At 40.1% G+C, this 22,608-nt stretch overlaps 3 protein-coding genes across 3 annotated transcripts in view; 1 reads left to right on the top strand and 2 right to left on the bottom strand.

Annotated features, from left to right (window-relative positions):
• Positions 1-22,608, bottom strand: part of itm2cb (integral membrane protein 2Cb) — a 93,724-nt gene that overhangs the window by 2,716 nt on the left and 68,400 nt on the right. Inside the window, exon 2 of the mRNA XM_072441501.1 lies at positions 1,062-1,179. Coding sequence (XP_072297602.1) covers positions 1,062-1,148 — 87 coding nt within the window. The 5' untranslated portion in view covers positions 1,149-1,179. The remainder of the gene's footprint in view (positions 1-1,061; positions 1,180-22,608) is intronic.
• Positions 3,705-5,335, top strand: hes6 (hes family bHLH transcription factor 6). The gene is made up of 4 exons (XM_072440486.1): positions 3,705-3,791; positions 3,874-3,960; positions 4,051-4,126; positions 4,531-5,335. Exons 1-4 carry the CDS (start codon positions 3,705-3,707, stop codon positions 4,926-4,928), a joined length of 648 nt encoding a protein of 215 aa, XP_072296587.1. The 3' UTR covers positions 4,929-5,335.
• per2 (period circadian clock 2) lies at positions 8,060-20,917 on the bottom strand. The gene is made up of 23 exons (XM_072441487.1): positions 20,426-20,917; positions 17,542-17,634; positions 17,283-17,437; positions 16,959-17,080; positions 16,665-16,866; positions 15,819-15,870; positions 15,254-15,396; positions 15,101-15,179; positions 14,916-15,022; positions 14,695-14,845; positions 14,469-14,583; positions 14,207-14,356; positions 14,050-14,122; positions 13,800-13,974; positions 13,605-13,729; positions 13,291-13,494; positions 12,533-12,784; positions 11,482-12,377; positions 11,029-11,145; positions 10,428-10,653; positions 10,064-10,265; positions 9,335-9,485; positions 8,060-9,165 (listed from the first exon to the last, which is right to left on the bottom strand). The coding sequence occupies exons 1-23, from the start codon at positions 20,815-20,817 to the stop codon at positions 9,007-9,009; spliced, it is 4,341 nt and encodes a 1,446-aa protein (XP_072297588.1). The 5' UTR covers positions 20,818-20,917; the 3' UTR covers positions 8,060-9,006.

The raw sequence follows: 22,608 nt of genomic DNA, 5'->3' as shown, positions 1-22,608 counted from the left end.
CAGTCTCTCAGTCAATCTGCTGCCATCCCTACTACTGTTGCCATGGAGAGCGGAAGCTGGAAGAACAGATTGTGCCAGGCTCTGACGAAGACGTTGGAACGTGACCGTCTAGTGCTATTATTGGAGGACAACTTCCACAGTCCTTATTTGCAGAACGTTCCCTGGGGCCCACAGTGGGCGTCAGAACAAGGGCTATTGCGTAGAGTAGGGGTCCCTCAGAATCACATATATTTATAGATCAGCACACATCAGCAGTGACGCCTGTGCTATTGTCTCCACCAATCAGATTCTAAGAGACCTTGAGCTCACTATCTGTGATCCTATATATAGAAGATACAGCACAACGCTCAAGAAAGTGTTGCATATGTCATTCCATGCAAAAGGAAATGCTGTTTTACAAAATCATCTTAACCAACTATTATCCATGAAATATTTACAAAAGAGCAAGAAGTTGATTCGGTTACAGTTACAGATATGCTTTCACAAAAATAACTACGCACCATATAATAAAATAATTTAGACGGTATTTTTTGTAATTTTAGTCAACACCTTTTTAAAGTTATCAAACATGAAGAAAACGTTTTCACTTCTCTTTTTTGGTTGTTCATGGTGGATATTAAACATAAAACATATTTTCCCTGTAATATTAGTTAATGTGGTGCAGATGCACTAATGTTTGAGCACTTTAAGAAAGCCTTTAACTGAGAAACTGCACTAGAATTTGACTTTTTCCGCATTGACAACATCTTTGACATTATGGAGCATGCACCAACAGTGCATAGTTTTAATTTTTAACTAAATGCACAGATGCACAGGGTCGCTGACAAAACAAGGTGACGTAATGTCAACATCGCCAGGTTGAACCGAACACGTCATGCACTTATTACATATAACTTAGACTCCAGACACTTATTAATCGTGCAGGTGCTAGATTACAACTACCATCAATGTTAAGTCTGTGTTAGAATATATATCTTAAAACTACAATACAATAAAGTGAGCGAAACCTGCCAGGTGCACACAGGTCACAACAAAGAAAGGGACAAAGTGTACAAACTCACGTGAGCCTGAGGTATAACGATCTTATCTTCATCGTAGTCTTTTTCGGGTTTCTGCGTCGCAACGGGCTGAAAAGTGATCTTCACCATGTTTGCTCGGTCGGTGCTCGTTAGTGCTTTATCTTGTTTTAGTGCACTGCGTCCATCCACGGTGTAGCTGGAAGATTTTATATCGATGTCTACAACTCGCCCCCGGGACTCAGTGACATCACAAGAGCGTCTTCTATGACGTACGAGCCTTGTGTGGGACTCAAGGAAAAGAACACGAGCCGCTGTCAACTTAAGAGTCTCCTACCGATCATTTAGGACAAAATCAATAAAATGGCTCCTAGTATTGCTTATTTATAGTTTATTGTGCAATATTTTAACTTCAAATACGTATCTAGTGTACTTATTATTCCCTACATAGTTAGTTACAGATTAATAAGAACACCATCACTTTATTCTGAAGGCTAGTGCCAGATATGGTAAGGCTTTCCGCATTTTATTTAAAGCTATAACTCCTTTTCTCGTCACAGATCATCCGGAAATGTAGGAATGTTAATGTAGGAACTGAGCAGAATCTTAACAAGACTACGCGGGTGCTCTGTCACTGCATATGTGTATTCTGAATATCTCCAAATAAAAAGTATCAACCCTCTTATTCCATAAGATTAATACAAATTGTGGAAATTGTACACTATACTGTCATTTTAGTCTTACTTATTTTAAATGGCTAAAGTACCTACCGTCATTTAATGAGAATCACACGCATGCAGTGCGATTGTGTCAATGAAATAGGCAGCACATGCAAATGTTGACGACTCATTCCCATCAGCATATGCACATAACCATGACTGTCCACATGACCGCATGAGCATCTGTGCATTAGGGAAGGCTAAATCTCTCCCATTTGGATATTGGGTTTATCTTGGGACTATGTCAGGATCGCAAATGACGTTGGGTCAGAAATGTCTCATTTTCCACACGCTCACTGTTGATTTTGTGACCGTTTTGCGTTCTCCAAGTGGCAGCCCAATGAGCAATGTCAGTGAGGAATGATGAGGATGCAACAAATAGTGTAGTATCATCAGCGCAAAACAAACATTCGTTAATCGTATTGGAAATGTTTGTTGTTTGAATGGACCCAGGAATGAGATATGAGAGATCATTCATGATCTCCAGGGTAGGAGCCAGAGTACTCCCATGAGGCACTCCTGATTGCACAGGGTGAGATTCTGAGATTGCATTTGGACAGATTGTTGCCAATCCTTTAAGTCATTGACAATCCAGCAAAGTAGTTTTCTCTATATTCCATATGACGGCAGTTTTTGTAATATTGCAGGATGAGATAAAGAATCAAATGCACCTGCCAAGTCCAAGAAGACAGAGCCACTCCCCTCAGGCAGGAGGCCACTCCCCTCAGGCAGGAGGCCACTCCCCTCAGGCAGGAGGCCACTCCCCTCAGGCAGGAGGCCACTCCCCTCAGGCAGGAGGCTATGGTCCATCCGGACCAGAACCTCCACCCACAGAACTGTTTCTTTCCCTCTGCCGTTGGACTCATGAACACTTCTTAAACACCTGCCACTTTAACTACAATGTATTGAATCACTCGTTGTAAATGAAACAAGCGCTCGTTTGCGCTAAGTAGCTCACAAATACATTCCCCAACTCATGCACGTTCCATTATTATTATTATCGTATAGAGGGCCAATAACACAAGTGTTAACTCCTCTTAGGATGTTGGCCCGAAAAAGTTGAAATTTGGTGAAAATAATGTTGTGGAGTGGGACAAAAGCTATCCAAATTATTTTGATATCATTCATCGTACGATGTCTGTGCGAATTGCAAATTGTAGCTAGAATTTCAGAAATTTCCCAAATTTTAAGTTTGTTGCCTTCTGCATATATATAAGTCAATGAGACCCATGTCACATTTTTTACGGCATAGCCGTAGCGATGACAGAAACCTCCATGTTCCAATGGGAAAATCGCCAAATCTCTGAAATTTGAACATGCTCACACTTTATACTTCTACAAAATTGTTTTGAATAGCGACCACAACATTTAGTTCTTCCAAAATGTATCCAACTTTGTACAAAATTCGATTTTAGCATGCCAATCAAAAAAGTCAATGAGACCCATGTAATATTCGTTACGGCATAGCTGCCAACACTTTACAAAATATCGACGTTTGAAGTACACAATAATGCCCCTATTTGTAAAGCAGAGGAGAAGGCGCGGTAAAGCCACAGTAGATGTAATAAAAGGAGGAAAATTGGGGCAGTGTCGAGGGCCGATCAATGCTGCTTGCGGCTATTTTTGTTGTTGTTGTTATTATTATCTTTTAGACATTAAGTGATTATTCTTTGTGTACAGTTGGTTATTGGACACATTATGAGTAAAGCTGTAATAAGGGTCACTGGTCAGGGCGGTGTGGATGGTGCTAAACTGGAGCTAAACTTAGGACACGCTGGCCGGGATAAAGGTCTGTGTGCCCCCTCGTGTGGTGGTGTCCTGCTCGCGTTGCCACTTGCCCTATTGTTATTCAAATGTGCCACAAACGACCAGTGCGCTGTGAGGACGCGCCATCTGTTCCCGGGACTGACTCAGACTAACGGAACTTTGTCTCCACTCGCCTCTGCGGCAGCGAGAGGGTTAAACTAACATGGCCCCCGCGAACCGAGACAACAGCAGCGGCCCGGGCCCCGGCGAGCACGGCCCCGGGGAGCACGGACACGGCTCTGGGAGGAAGGTAAACTATCATTCACATTAGCAGGAAGACACGCGCTTTTCAGTTTAGAGTAAAGAATATAACGCTTTACGTGTCTGCGCAGATACGGAAGCCCCTGGTGGAAAAGAAAAGAAGGGCGCGCATCAATGAAAGTTTAAAAGAACTCCGAGTTCTTCTCGCGGACGCAGATGTAACTAACACATACAATCCTGAATAACTATGAGCATTAGCCTAGCCTGTGTGACTCTTATTTACTTGTGTATTTGCTGCCCGTTTTCAGTTGAAAATGGAAAATGCTGAAGTGCTTGAGCTGACGGTGAGGCGGGCGGAGCGGGTCCTGCAGGACAGGGCGCACGGTGGGTCCAACATCTGTTTGTACTTCTGACACACAATTGTTCAATTTCACGAGCAGGTGATCAATTAAATGTCCATCCAGCAAAGACTAAAGTCCCTTGAATTTGCATAGAATATCTATCCATTGGTTTGAGAAAGATGAACAATGTGCAAGATTATCATATTTATTAACGCTTGTAAACACCATATTCTATGTCTTGAATGGTGAAAAGTCCTCATAATGTGGCCCATTAACAGGATGTCTACAGTTTAGCTGCAGCAGGTTAGTGTTAACTGTCAGATTGTTGCCATGGTTGATGGATAATGTCTCTGTAATTACTGGGCTTCTCAGGAAAGAAAAACTGGCATAGCATAAAGTGAAGTCTACAAAGAATGACCAGTGTGTGATTTGTTGGTTTCTTTACAGAAATGGAGGCAGTGGACCGAGAGGCGTGTGAGCGGTTTGCAGCGGGGTACATTCAGTGCATGCATGATGTGCACACATTTGTCTCCAATTGTCCAGACATAGAGCCCTCAGTGGTCACTGAGCTCCTCAACCACCTCCTGGAAAGCATGCCCCTGAACAACGAGGATCGGCTCAGGCTTCTGGAGCCAGACAGCCTGGACGAGCTGCCCAGCTGGTCCCTGAATGAGGTCCTGTGTTCAGGCCTGATCTCTCCTACTCCCTCCACCACCTCCTTCGATGACCTCTGCTCGGACCTAGACGAGGCAGAGTCAGAGCACAGCCATGTCTCTTCATCGGAGGAGTCAGATGTGTTGTGTTTACCTTCCTTTTCCTCTAAGTCAATGTGGAGGCCATGGTAGACTCTTGCACTGAAGATAGATATGGTTATGTCGTTTTAGATTTGAGAGCATTCCTGGTGGGATAGACCTGAAACGTTGAAAGTCATCATAGAAGTGTATATTTTCTATTTGGAAATGTATAATAAAAGGGTTTGTAATGTGTTACTGGCTTTGCTTTGCAAAGGTCATTAACGTGTACAGTTCTTCATTTGGAAGGAAAAGAGCAGACTGTATATATTTTCTTGTTAATTAGACTGTATATGTAGCTGTACAACTAGAAAACATATTTTCTGTGTATAATATTGTCTCTTTAGCTTCTTTTAATTTGTATTTATACATGTCAATTTGCATGGTGAATTATGTTAGTAGGCTCCTACCTCAAATGCCTGCGTTAAATGATATCAATAAATTTTCTCCAGAAAAAGATTGTACATTGTAGTACACATTTTTGAGAACTATCTATTTATAAGAAGCTTCACACAGAGATCCCAAGGACCACCCACACATGTCTGTTTTCAGAATAGTACTTATTACCTTGCAAATGTGGACCATTTGTGAGCTGCATTCTCTCCTAACATGTCGTGGGCGCTTGTGAAGTGTGAATCTCCTTATATAGGCCTATACTTCAAGATTTGCAAATAGCTTTGAAACACCTTATTAAGAATGTGGCTCATAGTTTGTACTTTACAGGGAACATATATAAAATCAACTTATAGTGTTCCCTCATCATTAGCTCACTCAAGTTGTATTTTGATTAATTCATGCATGTTTGAGTATTCCTGTATTGTTCATTCAAAGCTTGAGTGCTCAGAACATGTCTGTTTTCACCCACTCCCTTGAATTAATCTACATTAATTAAAAAAATTCAAAGTCCATGCTCATGCATGTAGTGTTAAACAGTGAAGTGCCACTTTGTTCTGCAGCTTTGAACAGGAAGTCCAATCAATATACCTGAAAAAAGCACAATAAATCACCTTTAAAATATACCTGCTAAAGTAGCCCATTGGCTCATTTTAACATCTATGCCATTATCCATAACCTACATAAGGCTATTATTCTTGTGAAGTAATAGTACAGCTTAATTGAAGACAAGTTTGTGTTCACACTTCCAAACAAGCATAATTTGATAAGTTTGGGAAAGCTGATATTTGACCCATACTTCAACACCAGGGCTTTGGATTTGGTTTGCTTTTTTATAGGCATTTTATTTTAACAGTGTTATAGAAGGCAACTTTTAAACATTCAGAATTTTGCAAGACGAATATCCTAAGATCCTAATTTCTTTGAGGAGAGTGACATTCAGACATGGGTATCAGATTACATCACAACAATTATAGTCCAATCACTTTATTACAGATGGAGCTGCTAAAATTAATGTTGTTAAAATGCAGATTTTTGGTTATAATACGATAAATTATTGGATCTAGTAACTAATATCAGGCTAGTGTGTATTTGCCTTTTATAAATCTTAGGGCAAAACACAATGTGATGAATAAAACTGGCTCTTGTGAGGGACCAGATTTGTGTCAAAGCCGCCGCGGGGGGGGGGAAGTGTGAGCACCGAGGGGAAGGACATGTGTCCTCTTTGATCAGACGGACATGACGAGAGACAATCTGAGCCAGTATCGGGTCTGAGCCAGTATCGGGTCTGAGCCAGCCTGCAGCACACACACACATATATCCATCCAACACGGAGAGAGAGATCATTATATTTGACCTGTTATTCTAAATGTACAAATACTAGTCACGAAAGTAGCATTTGATGCATCTACATCTACATTCTCCTTGTGAAATGTGACTTTTGCTAAACTGTCATTGTAGCAGAAACACAACATTGATATTGGCAGCAAATATTGGGATTCTTTTGATATCTTGGACATATCGTTTTAAATTATTAATGAATCATTAGATTTATAAAGCGGTGTCATGCCAAAGCGCATCATGCATTCCCTCCATACAAACATACTGTAAACTACTGCCCTGGGGCAGACTGGCGGAAGCAGAGCTGTCAGGCTGCCGATCTGCGCCACAGCACCTCCGATCATTACCGACCAGTCACGCACACCACATTCATATGTAGTGGTCTTGCCTAAGGACACAATGTCAGTTTGTGCCACTGCAGCGCCTGGTTTCCCCTGCGGTCTCTCATCCGGCTCATGCTTCACACTCAGAGCTCATGAAGCAGCCCTAACCAGGCTGCACCTGTCACGTGGAGCTAATGACTAATGCAAGTGGATCAAACAGTGTCCAAACTAGTTTTTCACCACATGCATTTGAAACAGAGATTAAGTTGTAAACCGTGAATCATTGTGTTGGTTTGGCTGAACATGAACATGATTTACCTACGTTCAGTTTCTTCTCTCCCAATAACATCATGTTCTCTTCAAAATTCATAACACAAAATGTGGTATATATTAACATTTTATTACATGAAAATGTCAAGGCAACTGAAAATAAAAAGGTGCTAAGGTTTTAAACCAATAACACGTTTCAAAGGGATGTAAATGCTGGGCATCTGTGTGAGTTGCTTTATGTCTAAGACATATTGAAGTTAGAGACAGTAACTTTAGGCCAGCTAAAATCTTCAATAAATAAATAAATACTTAGCAGACTAAGATGTTCTCATATGGGTTGTGCAAATAAAAAGTTAAATCCAAATGTAGACCTCATAACATCATCAACTAAATTTGTCCCGTTTTTAAGATATATTCAAGTATTTTTTTTTAAAAGGGGCAAACGTTTCATGTAAAAATATAAAGACATGATGAAGCCAAAAATTCACAGCAGAAACAAGTTCACAAGCCACACCATCATCTTACATGAGTTTGTACAAAATACAAATACAGACTGAATACAGGTAGTATAAATCTATTTAGCCTGAATAATAAACATTAGTCCACTGCACCCCATTCAGAGGATTTCTCACTTTTTAAACACAAATTGAATTAGTACATTTTGAAATATATTTCTTCAGCGACGATGAGAGATATTCTTAACTTAACTTTCTTTTTGACTTTAATTGATGACAGGGTCACGACAGGGTATATACATTAAAATAATAAATGGAAACGTAACATATTATGTTTGATGATATAGTTACTGAAAATGTCTATGAAATTTAATTAATACGATTTTAATTAATACAAAATTAGACATTTGACAGGGAAGATAGAATGAACATTTTCACCTTCGCTTTATAATTTAAGTCCAACCTTCCACCCTGGCTGACAATTTTTTACCCTGCTGTTAATTCTTTTGTGTTTTTCTTGCAGAAACACACGCACTACTTTTGAATATTTATGGTTTCAAATCTAATTTGGAATGTGTATTATTTTTCATACTTTTTTGGTCCTAATAAAGTATGATAAAGGTGCAGGAACATTTGAAAATAACACCATTCTCACATACAAATAATACATATATTTATGCCAAGTCATAGGAAATTGTTGTTTATGGACAAAGAACGAAATATTCATATTTGTTATAATATATAATATCAAGCGAACAAAATATTCATATGCGTTATAATATATAATATCAATAGAACAAAATATTTGTTATTTGGAAATCATTTTAATGATTTATCATCATAGCAAATGAATTGCTTATGTCACCACTCTGCAATATTCAGCCCAAAACTGATCCCCCCGAGCCACTGACAGATGGGTTGATGCTTAAGGCAGCTGTGGTTAACTCAAACTGTTGGTCTTTGTGTAATGTATAGTTAGTGAATAGAACTAACACTAATATTGACATTGGAATGTTTTTGAATACAAATGTTTTTGTACAACATCATAATTGTGATTAAGCTTCTCAAAAACATTGTATCTTGTTTTCCCCCTTCAATAATTGCACTATTCCAGATGTGCAAATCACAGCAACATTCAATATTTACTCAGCACACTAACAGCGTATATGAGTGCAGCTCAAATGAAACTCACATATAGCAGGTAGCAAGTTATGGGCCCGAATAATATGTGCACATTTTGTGTGGTGTGATGATGTCACAAAATATATATTTCAAGAACAATCTTCAAGCAATGCAGAATAGGATAGGTAGTAAAAGTCAATGTTTCATTGTCTTGGTTTCTTTGAACCATCAGTGAGATGACTGGCATGAGGCAAAAGTGTCTGAGGACTCGTCAGTCCTTTGGTAGATCAGGTCCAACGCCTCTGTGTCTCCCATCTCCATGTCAGGCTGATCTTCTGCATCTACTGTGGGTAAAACCTCTGATGCATCATCACAGCAAGAGCACACCTGGACAGGCATACAATTGACCTTTTAAGTATTTAAGACTCAAGTAAACCTCATTATCTCAAAGGCAAGAATAAACAGCAATATAATTTACAGTAGAATCTAATATGAAATATAACAAAAGGATAACAGGGGAAATAATGGTGCTCTATTGACAGAATATATACGTTACCTTAATGTCAATGACTCTAGGCACACGTCCATTCTCTATCCAGGGGTGAACTTCTACCAGCTCCTTCTTCTGCCCCTCTGTGAAATTGGGCTGGGATTTCTGCAGCAACTTTAGCTTATCACTGTCCTCTTTCAGCACTTGCTGGATGTCACTGTTGGCACAATGTGAAAAACAAGAAAACTTTGAGCAAATTGAGGAAACAAGTGATTGATGAGAGGGGAACGCAACAATGTTACATCTAACCATAGTTAATCATACGTTTAAACAAATCTATGGTGTGAGGCACCAGAGATAACAATTCGAATCTAAAATGTCATCAATTCTTATAAGATCCTAACTATTGACACGTCAACAAGCTGTATACCAAAGCACATACGCCATCTTGTGGTAAAGTCATGTCATTGCAGCCAAAGGAGGCGTAACAATATCTTCTCTATAGCTATTGCTGCCAGGCAGCAAATCCATAGAACATCTATAGTAGATATATGCTGATATTACATCTATAGTAGATGTGCTGATATTATTAAAGAATAAGGTAAATTAACTGTACACAGACAAAACCCTCCTGGCAAGAAAACCAAACCCAGGACCTTATTACTGTCTTTCCAAATTTAAGTTTATTGTACTGCTTTGAGTTACTTCTTACCCATAACCTTCCAAAAAACTACATAAAACTCGACAACTCCACTACTTAGTCGTCACGGGCTGTGCCCCCGTCCTCTCACTCACCGCGAGGGCAGCTGATACTTCATCATGACTTTGTCATCTGTGTTGGCCATGGGCAGCCACATCGGGTCCTGTGGTACATACTTGAGGTGATCGGTTTGATCCATCTTCAAAGGCCTTCCTTCGATGCTGCTCACGTGAACTTTGACCTGCTGGCTGTTCTGAGATGAGTCCACGCTACCAAAGTACTTACTACTGTCACTTCCTAGAAGAATGAAAACATTTATGCTTAGAGGGGTCAGGAGGCCGCTTTAGAGTCAATGTGATTTTATGACCCAATGTCACACACCACTGAAGTAAAATACAGTCAAATATGAATGGCAAAATTATACAAAATTATTGGCATGGCAGGTAAATTATAAAGTACCATATTTGTTGCCACTGGCAGAGCCTCCACTGGCAGATGTCCTGCTTTTTGAAGTCCTACTGTTGGATGTCCCACTAGACGTCCCACAGCCATTGGACGCTGAACCCATGGAGCCTGAGGTGGCAGAACCCGTACCAGAGCGCGAGTCTTCATGCAAAATCACCTCAAACATGTCGCTGGATGAAGAATTGGCATCGCTGTTGTTGCCATTGCCACGTGAGTTTATCTACAAGGTAAAAATGTTTGTTCTGTAAGATTTACTCTGTAACTAATGACCAACAGGAAATGTAACATTATTTTATATGTAATGTCTTAATATTTATGTATTATGGTTAAAGTCTTTGAGGCCTTGTATGTAAATGTGTGGAATAAAAAAGGTACAAAACATGCTTTCTGGCTTGCATGCGTCAGTGTATTTCATATAGTTAGTTTAAGAGAAGGTTGGGTATTCATCAAGTCCCATGTGTGAATTAAGATAATGTATCAAAATGTTGAGGATAGAGTAGAAAATACACAATATATTAATACTAAACTAAAACATCACATTCAGGGAGAAGTATGTAGTTGGAAACATAAAGAGGTAAGCTGATGATTTGCCTACCTCATATCTGAAAGCCCCCAGCCTAGAGCACAGTTTATCCCATGACAAACGCTCACAGACACTGGACGTGTCCTCGTAAAACAAGGGTCCTGGTGGACCAAGGAGACTGAGGGAGGGCTAAAGGGTGTAAGGATAATGACATCATGTGTTAACACCCATGTTTCAGCTAAACTGACTTGATATTACTTGATATTACACATGGTACATGAACACAGTAGTAGAATGGACCAAAAGAGAGACATCCTACAACTCACACACAGGCCTCAAATAACCCACCACAATTCGATACAGTGCATTTTATGGTGAGAATAAAAATATAGATGGAATGCATTGGATTATTTTAAATCTTATATTTTAATCATTCTGATTTATTATCTATGTGAATCCCCATGCAATTACTAGACAATTAAAAATATAGATAGCAACGGAACCAAACAGTGGGTTGTGGATTACCTGCTTTAGTTCCCTGTCCTTGGTTTGGTTTCCACCCGCTCCTTTCTCCCTTTCTGTTGTGATATTATTGCCTTGTCCCACTGCTGAGATCCCAGTACTGTCCTGCACAGACAGCTCCAGTTCCAGCAGGTTGAGGGGGGAGCTACAGGGCGACTGGAACAGCGGTGGAGACGAGTTGCCCTCACCTAGCCCAGACTGAGGTGTGGAGGGGCGAGACTGAGGTTCCGGAGTCCTCTTTGGGATTTCCGAGGATAGAGGGAAATGGACTGACATCGACAAGGATCCTGAGTGGGAGTGGGGGAGTTTATCAGGGAAGTTTGACGGGCTTTGAATTTTGGAGGGGGGCGGGACAGTAAATGCTCCCTGTGCAGAAAATACAGCTGGGGCTAAGGGTATCTGAGTTGTATAACCACCAGGTTCAGTAGGGTACACAGCCTGGGGTGCAAAAAGTCCTGGGGCGACTGGCGAGTACATGTAGTAGGGAAGCACCAATGCCACAACAGGAGTGGCCATTGCGGGGGCATATGGAGGATGGTGGATGGGTGGAGGGCACGGGGCTGAGACACCCTGGTTTGTACAGTCTGAGGGGCCAGCATCAGTGCAGGGGTCTACAGAGTTTGGGCTAGTGTACACCTGTAGTGGGTACCCGGGCACCACAGCTGGGTAGGCCATGGGCAAACAGGACAGTGATGACTCTGAAGGAGACCAGGACGTAGGATTAAGGCCATGGTTGAGAAGTGGAGGCCGGAGCTGATGCTTGGATTGGGACGCTGCACTGTCAGACGACTCCACCGGCTTGGCTCTTTTCAATTTGGTCTTTTTATTTCGTACTCCTCGTCGAGTGCTGGGTTCCCCACCTGGGCCACATTTCTTGGATAATTGAGATATCTGTACAACTGGAAGGGCAAACACACATAAAACGTTTGGTTAAAGCCATTTATAAACCTTAAAAAAAGAAAGGGTTTATTGAGGCGATTGATTTGATTGCCAACAAATAAATGGATGTGAAAAGAGGGAGAATTCATTCTGGGTTTAAAAGTTTGGTGGTCACCATCATTTGAAGTGTGTTCCTTCTGACGCTCCAGATATTGAGAACAGTTTGCTTTGAGGGCTGTGAGAGTCCGAAGGTCTTTGAAGCGGTTGAGAAAGACCTGCTCCTCTTTCTGGGTGTGAGCTGCCAGGACCTGCTTGGTCAGCCCCAGTTTCTTGTAGGACTCCCTCTCCTGACCACCACATGGTGAAGCAGCAGGGTTTTGGCTGCTTTCAGTAGGTTCTCCTGTTCCTGGGATGTCCTCTATTAATTCTGTGTGAACAACAAAGAAACTTCAAGTCAATGGCTAAAAAATACCAACCAAAAGCCACAAAGCGTAAGTTTTGAAATTGGGGAAAAAGTTAAACATAAAAATAAAAACTCCTCAAGCAAAGAGAAAGTGGGTTTAGATACACTGTATAATTCCTCTGCATGTCATGGTCAGGTAACGCTGCTGAAAATGTTAGAGCAAATGTTGATAGTCCAATTAGCATTACACAATAACTACAATCTCTCACTATTACCACCTTCTTGCATAACGTCCTGAGCTGATCAGACAAGGCCAGAAATTCATGACACAATCTACAAATAGTTCTGCTGCTTATCCCACTTGATCTGCCATATGCAGAAAAAAGTGCCAAACTTTAATGCCTTGCTTTACTTATTTCAATACCAATGGGAGAAAAATCCAATCCAATCTCAGTCTCATTTGGTTTTATTAAGTCAAATTAAAGCGATCATAGCAACAACAAAAAGAGCGGTCTATCAGAGTACAGTACCTGACTCTGGGTGCAGTTTCTTGTCTCCGACATGTACAATAGTGCTACTATAGCTACACTGGCTGGTGATGGACACAACACTTTCTGGTTTGTTAGGTACAGGAGGCAGTGAAGTGCCCACTACTGCTGAGGCGGCACCACTGGACTTTTTGTCCTGGTCATGCAAAGTGGAGAGGCCAGATTGAACCTTCAACACTGCCGGTTCTGTGAGGAATCAGAATAGGACATTCTTATATTAGAGAACCCTCGAGACTATTCATAAAAAGCAAATGCAGCTGTAACAAAAAAAAAGAAACAGTACAACAAGTACATACCTTCAGCCGTGTGTATTTTTGTGCATCCCTTTTGCTTTTCCTCATCAGAGTTTGACGATGTAGTGCTAGAGAAGGAATGGCACTTTCTCTTTATGGTGAGAGGAACATTACACCTCTCCAAGTATCTAGAATTACAATTATAGATTAAATTGAGTAATACAGTCGACTTAATTAAGACTTAATGTATTATTTTACCTGATGACACTATCTAAACAGCTCATTTGCTGGTAGGAGTGGACAGTTTGATCCTTAAAGGTCAGCTCCTCCTGAAAGGTGGCTTTGGTCTCCACGGCTCCAGAGTCCTTCCATTGAGCAGTGTTGGCTGTGTCCTTGGGTCTAACCACAGCCTGGCTTTTTTCTACAAAGTCTACTGGAAAAGAGACCAGTATTAGGGCAACATAAGCAGAAAATACACACATGTATTATTCCTATCAGTAGAAGTTGCTACCAGAGGATTTCTTCTGCTGCTCCTGACATTTCTGGAGGTGAATTCCTTTGCATATTTCCTGAAAGGTTCTCTGAAAAAAGATCAGATCAGTTTAAAACTTTTGGGATCATTCCACAAAACTAAACACAGCACAGTGGCATTTGGATGAACGCACAGGTCTCGCTTTGCAGCTCTCTTTCTCTTCCTCTAGGAGCATCTTGGAATTGCTGCCATTGTTAAAGCTCTCAGTTGGAGAAGTCACGCTCAGACGGTGGTCATTGCTGTTCATGCTGCCATATCCACTGGATCCACAGCTATGAACAGGCTTCAGACATAATATCATTGAAAAAGAAACGATGAAACAAAGTAAGAGTTATTAAGCGAAAGATTGTCATTAGGTGTCAACATGTTTTATTAAGAGGTTTTGTATTTGTCACCTGCAATAGGAGGCGATGGATCTGCTCAGTTATATCCTGTATTTCTGGATCCATCGCTTTCATCTCCCAAGTGGCGGCGACAGGTGCCACAAACACATCTTCATTGACAGGACCCCTTCAAAGGACAACAATACACACTTATATAACATTAACAAAGTAACAACAATAAAGACCTTGCTATTGTTATATATTTATACATTTCTATTATACATGTGTTAACACTCACATGCGAACTTTGTGCCTCCCAATGACAAAAGACACTGTTCTGCTCCAGGGGTTGACAAAACTCGACCAGCTCGTATCTAGGATGATATATTCGCCATTTCGTACACAGAATCGGATAGACGAGTCAAAGGGTTGTCCAGCACACTGAAGAACTGTGAAAGAAAAACATCATCAACATCTTCAACAACAACATTTTTCTCCATGTGTTGTTGGTGTTTTTACTTTTCCTGTGAATGGCCAGCATACTTGGTCGATCATTGGGATGAAGATGCAGGAGGACTGGAGTGCCAATCAAGTCCTGAGGAAGGTATCCAAGAAGTGGAACAGCTCTATAAAACAAAACAAATGACAATGAAAAGGAAAAATAATAATTAAAAAAAATATACATATATTATGACAAGGCTCACCTCTCATCCACATCTTGAAAAACACAACTCGGGGAGTGTGTGGTGGTAAAAATGCGCTTGTCTGTAGGAATCCTGGGTGCTAAAATATTTAAACAAAACATTTATTTACAATTTCAATTCAACAGTATTTATTCACAAAGTAGGCTCTCTTACCATCATAACCTGAGTGAACTCTTTCAGCCAGCAGGAGGCAGCAGAACTGGTCTTCAGCATTGACCGTGTCCTGGACTTTCATCAGATATGGCGTCATGCGAAACGGATAGTACTTCAGGTCCCCTTCGCACTCCTTCCTGCCACTGCATATTTTAAATGTAATTGTTTACTTTTATACGAGCATAACTTCAATTACTTAACCACAAATCACAAAACATTCAGTCAGAAAAAGTAGGGGGTAGCGAAAAACCACTCATGTATAAAGGTCACACCTAATGTATAAAGTATGAATCCCTCAATATGTTGTTGTATGTATATATATATATATATATATATATATATATATATATATATATATATATATATATATATATATATATATATATATATATATATATATATATATATATATATAACTAGATCAGATTAGAGCATGTACGCCAGTGATGTCAAAAACAGATTGAAAAGCATCCAAAGCGGAATGAATAGAATGAATAGTTTGAATATAAATTACTAACGGGCACGAGGAGCAGATGGTTACAGGGAATAAGCGTCATTTACACACCTGATACGACAAAAGAAGGATTTCTCCTGCATACAGTCAGATGGAGAGGACTCTGAAATAGAGGAAACATGCTTTTATTCATAGGCAATGGATCCTGTGAGTAATGTCATTTCCAACAGGTGTTGCAACATTACAAATGTAATGAGGTGAGAGAAAGCTTAATTTAGTACAGCTGACAGAGAGTGTGAAGTAGTTATATTTTGGTCTTAAAATAAAATAATTGTGGAAAGGTGTAACAACACATACTGAGTCATTTTCTTCACATTACTGATGACGAAAATGCCTCCGCCTCCTCCCCTCATTCACTGCATTTTCAACAGATTAAGTTTGGGCGACTAGTAGAAAAGGTAAAGTTTATGTCACGCTGGTGCTCCATCTCCCAAAATGGCAGGTGATGCACTCATTCAGGTCTATAAATGAAATGTTTTCATTTCCAACATTAACTGTTAAAAGACCAGCGTGTACCAGGAAGTTAGACTGATTATTGTCATTAAGTTTATGCACCAAGTCCTTTTTACCTACCACACTTGACCTTTGACCCAATCATACTCTAGACCAATTCAGATGTACACTTTGTTCAAGCCAAGTTCAGAATCACAGCATCCATAAATAAATGAACTCTTCCTCTCACCTCTAACCACACTGATACGACTGATATGTGATATGATCCTTCATTTGAGTATGTTTAACACATTTATATTAATTTACTTGACGTATTATATAACTTCTTTCAATATGTTTCTGACTTGTTTCAATAAATTGCTTCTTTTTACAAGCTAAAGTATTTGCTTGCAGCCCTTTCTTCATCGTTCATAACCCTTTCCTACCCTATAACAATGTATTTACCTGCTCCCGTGCACATGCTCCATGAAGGCAGGCGGTACGGTGTGGTGAAGCTATAGAAAACACTGACATCTTGTGGCGTCAGAAACTCAACAAACTTTGAGTTCTCAAAGACGTCTCTTTTGCAGTTGAGGATAGTGGCAGCCTGGTCTGATATGTAGACTATTCGTCCAGTTGTGAGGGAGACGGCCACTGCGAAAATGTCCTGTTAAAGAGACAAACAACATGTAATCAAGCCAAGGAACTACAATATTGTCACTATTTATGACTTTGCAATAACAGAAAAAGGTAACACACATTGTTTTTCAGAGTGTATTCAGAGGTAATGCTGTCGATCTCCTCTATTGTATAAGAGGACACATCTGGTCCTGAAGGCTGGCTGTCATTGGTCATCAACAGCTGGTAGTACTCTTCATTGGCTACGAGACAAACAGAAACAGGCAAAATATAGATCTTATTCTTTCTCTGTAAATCATTTGTCTAATAACATGCAGTTTAAACACGGTGCACATTTAAGGCCAAGCAAGTGACATTTTTCTCCACTTGGCTTTTGCTACTGGAAAATTGGGCCAATCAGTGCAAGCTAAACTGTGCAAAAGTCACAAAATGGCAGCACCTTACCTTCCACCTGTTTGACGCAGCGCAGGGCGTACTTGAGGGTGTTCAGAGTGGAGGACTTGCTATTGTGTCTCTTCTCAGTCGGCAGATGACGCTTTAGTTCTTTCAAGAGTTTGATCACCTCTTTCTGGGTCTTGGCTTTGGCGGACTCTTGACTACTGTAAGTTGCATAATGATGAAGAAGCCATGTAAGTGTGCAGTTCAAATGAGTACGACGATAATGTTTTATGAGCAGACCGGGGCGTTGTGAGTTATGGGTTACCTGCAGCCGCTGGTTGATGGGTTGTCTTGCTCCGAACTGAGTAAACTGAAGGCATTGGAGCTGCTGGGTGGAGATGGACTGTGAGAGATGGAGCTGTAGAAGAAAAAATACATGACATTGTAATTACACAGAATATACTAAATGTTAACAGTAAAAAAAACAAAAACTAGTTACACTAAAGTAACTACAAAGCTGAAAGTTCTTGAGTTGAATAAAAAGTATTGAGTGTGGTGCTGCTGTGAGGCTCAATGTTTATTTGCCGTTGCTGCATGTATTTCAATTTTTTTTTAAAGCCTTTTCAAGTTGGTTTATTAGGAAACCTTCATTCACAACTGAAATTTGATAACAACAGATAATGTCTTGCTGAGATTAAGGATTTTTTCCTTAATTCAAATCTATGTAGAATATTGTATGTTCACATCAGAAATCCAAATATCTTGTACGGTCGTCTAAAACGTTCAGATCCATAACGTCAAATGGTGATTTCCCTGTTCATAACTCAAATAAAGTAACTTGAACTATTATCTAATTCAAATTGTTACCATGTTTTATCAAAATCTTAATTAGAACTTACTAATTAGGACGGAAGGTAATGTTGTACAAATGTTTGTGAGCCCAAGAGCAGGAGCAAGCCCCAAGTTCCTATAAAATGGGGACGGATACTGAAAAAAGTTGGACGACTCATTGAACTAAAATGCGGTTAAGAGTTAAGGGTAAAAATGTTATGCCAGAAAAGTAAAAATGTTTTGTTTATAATTTCACTTCCTATTTGTAATTGATGACATCACACTAGAAAATTACACCAAAACACTGGGTAAAAATGTTTAGAGGGTCAAGAAAGTTGTTTCTTTGTGTAAATGATGCATACTCTGACTGGAATGAGTGTCCCTGGTGCGATTTTTGTCCCTGTGCTAGTGACCAGTTTTAATACAGGATTGAAGGTAAAAATAGAACTGACCCTTCGGCAAGATCCTGCTAAAATCAGAGGGCATCACACACACAAGGCTCAGCCGCCTATTTAGATCACGTCATCCAAGCTTCTTCAGTTCACAATCTCTAATTAGCAGCAAAAGTCAAGCTTGTTAGCAGTTGCTTGAGATCAATGACCTACGCCGTCTTCTCCAAGGCAGTAGCACAACAACATTGATGACCAAATATAGTCTACTTACATGTTTAAAAATAACATGACCTGAGCTGAAATAGACACAGAGCCTATGATTACTTCTCTAAGTCTGTTAATTTTAGCAGTGCAACACTTGGTTTTAGACTGAAGACAGAAGGAGCATGAGACAGCAGATTACTGCTAACTGCAGCTCTGTGTGTGGGGTGAAACTAGTGTCAGTGGAAAACCTGATATTACAAGAAGCTCAAGAAGTCTGCCCTTTCCAGAAGAGACAAGACAAGTTTATTTTTATTTGTCTGCACCTTATTATTAGTGATCCCCCGTTAGTCACAGAGTGAATAAGTAGATTTGTTGTGCCAGATGCCCTGTCTGTCCGGTTGCCTCCAGCCATGATTATGACAGGAATGAGCAAGTCTGTATGTGAAGATCTGAACCGACAACCCTCTAGTCAATGGGCAATGACAGATCTGTTTATCAAACTGTGTCCAAAAATGTATTCAATGAACTTTAGTTTACACCAACAGTATGTAAGGTGTTTTGTAGATGTCAATATGAAATGGAATATGTCTGTAATAAATGATAGCACACTTTTTAATACTGTTACAAAATTAAATGGTACATATTGTCAGTATTAATTGGGCTATTATTTTTTTCCACAAGGGCCAGACCACAATTACTGGTGTAACAAGTAATGATTATTATAAGCACATTTTATTATAATATAGGCTATTTAATCTATTATTTCAGTCATTTCATATAATCTTTATTAAGGACACAAGTGCAGACACATTTTCCAGAGCTAAGACAATTAGAAAATAGAAATAGAAAGAGTAACAATTATCATCTAAAACTTGTGCAAGGGTGGATTAAAACGTAAGCCGCATAATGCCCAGGTCTGTGACATCATCCTCTCTCTAAAAGGTCCATTGACAAAAAGTGGGCTTGGCCAGAAGTGATGAGAGCACAAATGCACGTCTTGCCCTGCATAAACACACTCAAACAATGAGTTGCCATAGCAGTAAGGAGTGCTTGAGATCCAACTGTCTTTGAGATCAATCTGGCCTTTATTTTCCAGGCTCTTGATGACGTCAATCCTTCGATCCTGCTGGAACTATAATTCTCTTCTAAAGCTGAAGAATGCAATGCACTTCTCCGTCACAGACTGTATCTTACACTCTGTGAGCGAGTTATTTAAAGCTAAGGCCAACGTGCACTAAGTTAGCAAACAAATGTAACTTTTTCCTATATAACTGTTTGAGTGTGTTTTGTATCTATTTGATGCAATAAAAAGTAAACGGGGTCATCATTTACCATCATGTTACACAAAACTCCATTGTCAGATAATGTTATGTTATATTCAGAGTTAACTAACAAATCGTCGAGTCGTAATACCTAGAAATATACTTCTGGGGAAGCTGTCCTTCCTTTACTTTGGTCTAATTTTGAGCGTGAGTGAGACTTGAAGAATACAAAAGGGATGATTGGTATAAAAGGATTCTACACTAGTTTTAAAATGCTGGTTTTATGCTGAACACTTGCCACTAGTAAACAGGATACAACCGGGTTCAACAATTGTGGATGCATCTTTGGAATTTTTTTCATGAAATAACGCACAGATTAAATAAATCCAGGTGTAATGGCTTTCCCCGTGGCTCACCCACAGTGACCACACGAGTATTGGCTGTGTCTTCCATGATCAGAGGGAATGTAACAGGCCTAAGATCCCCAGTGCACCTTTGTAAACACAAAGCTAAGCCTGACCTTTTGCTGCTCTCTGAAGACTCCAGCAGGGCCGAATCCTTGCTGTTGCTGTTGGAGCTGCCCATGGACTCGTGGCCGTTGCTGTCGTTGCTGTGACTTTCGTTGCCGTGGCTCTCGTTACCGTGTGACTCGGTGCCACTGCCGCTGGACCCGCTGCTCTTTATCTCCATGTCCTCCTCGGGCAGGGGACGGGTGCGGGGCTTCTTGCGATGGTTCTGCAGTGAGGTGGGATTGTCCTGGCCACTGCTGTCACTGCCGTCTGAGGGAAGGCCTAAGTTGGCCCCCCCTTGGCTGAAGCTGGCCATCCTGTGCATGGAGCTGCACGATGGTGGTCCATCCTGTTCCTCCAGCACAGGAAACCGATAGGGCTTGAAGTCCAAGTCTTCTGACATCAGGATAGGTGAGAGTAAAAAAGTCAGCAATAATCACCCCATCGTCTTCAGGGACTGCTGTGGTAATTGGCTGCAAAGTCGATTTACCTGTGGAAACACATTTACGAACAAGGCTTTACATGCTTGCTTAAATGACCCATATAGAAGCAGAACAGTTTTACCCATAACTCTGTACAATGGAGATTTAAAAGGTAAAATACACAATAATGTGGCACCAGGCCAAATATCTAGGCCTGAAGTTCAAAGCTGTTCAAAGCCCTGTATCATACAGACAATACTTAACCTTTGAACTCTGGTAAAGCTGCAGGTGTCTCTCTGAAGTGAAGAGCTCTCAGACTGTGTGACATTTACAAAGAGCAGTAGGTCCAATGTACATCGTGAAAGAGGCACAGATCCTAAAAGGTAATCTCACAACAGGCCCCTGGCTTACTGTGTTCAACTGATCTTCCAAACGTACTAAAGGTAACCTACATTCAGGTGACCTTTTTTAGTTTATCTTAAATCCCATTTTAGTGACAGTTTGTGATTTAATTGTTAAAATGATTGACTTATTGTTATAAACAAAGTGTTTCTAAACAATCATTTAATTTATTTTATTTGCTTCTTTATAAAAACGTATAATGACATATATTTATTTATGTGCTACTCAGTGAAGCATTTTGAAGTGTGGCTGTTCTAATTCTCAACATACTGACTGCACACTAACCTCTTCATCCGATCAACTACAGTTAAAGTTAGTGTCAGAGTCTTACCCTTGTCTGGCGTGTCTGCGCAACGGAAAAATGCCTAAATGCTTCTCTCACTAAACGAGAGTAGAGTGCAGATTGGCCTCATAAATTCTACACTGGTGTGTGGGTGTGTGCTTATTTTAGGTATCCACGCTAGTGTGAGGGCGTCAGGCTCCTCCAGTACAAGCACCGTCAGCTTTTACGTAGTTTTCCTGTGACGCTCAGCTTTAGTATTAAAGCCCAAATTCAGATTGTCAGGTCATTCCAAAGTGTAAAAACCTTTAGACAAGCACTATTTTTAATTATTGTCATACAGCACATTACTCTTGCAAAGATCATGGCTATTTTGCCCTTCAAATGTAGGAAAATTACATTTCCTGGAGCCTAAACCAAAAGCCTTCAGTTGCTTCCAGTGTTAATCCTTTAGACGTCATCAACCCATTGTCCCATGTGGAAAATGGGTTTAGGCAAATATTTAAATTTCTTAATGGAAATGCTCTATCAAACAAACTAAAGGTCATTGTTTTATTAACGCTGTATGCTTGAAGTTGCAACAGCCTGGGACTTGTAGGGGCAGTGGGTTTAGATAAAATCTCACATAAATATTATAAAAAAGTAACTAAATACACAAAAAAATAATTTTAACTTTAAATCAAGAAGATTTTGTTTAGAAATTGAGGCACAAACATTGAAAAAGAAAAGAAAAATGGCACGATGATGATGAAGACTTTGTCTCTCTTATAAAATAAAAAGTCCAGTAGGTCAAAAGCAAGAGGACATTGACCCCTTATCATATTGAAATGTTGGCCCTTGTCCAAAAGATACAACCACATTTCTCTGCATGGCACCTTTATTATAAAAGGATTTTCAAATAATTGTAGCTTTTTTTTCATTCTTTCATAGTCTATATCAGTGGTTTCAATTCCCAACCATTCTTTGTTTGGAGTCCCCCCCTTATCTTTGTCCCACACGCTGACCCTCATGTACTAGGTCAATAATTCTGTTTACTATAGTAGTATATTTTCAGTTATTACTATGTTGTCCCCGTACCCTGGAAAACACT

Source organism: Eucyclogobius newberryi, unplaced genomic scaffold (assembly GCF_026437365.1).
Source record: "Eucyclogobius newberryi isolate DKJ021-1_F unplaced genomic scaffold, fEucNew1.0.hap1 SCAF_12, whole genome shotgun sequence".
Taxonomy (NCBI): Eukaryota; Metazoa; Chordata; class Actinopteri; order Gobiiformes; family Gobiidae; genus Eucyclogobius; species Eucyclogobius newberryi.
Note: the sequence above shows the minus strand (reverse complement) of the source record. Positions and strands in the feature narration are given on the sequence as shown.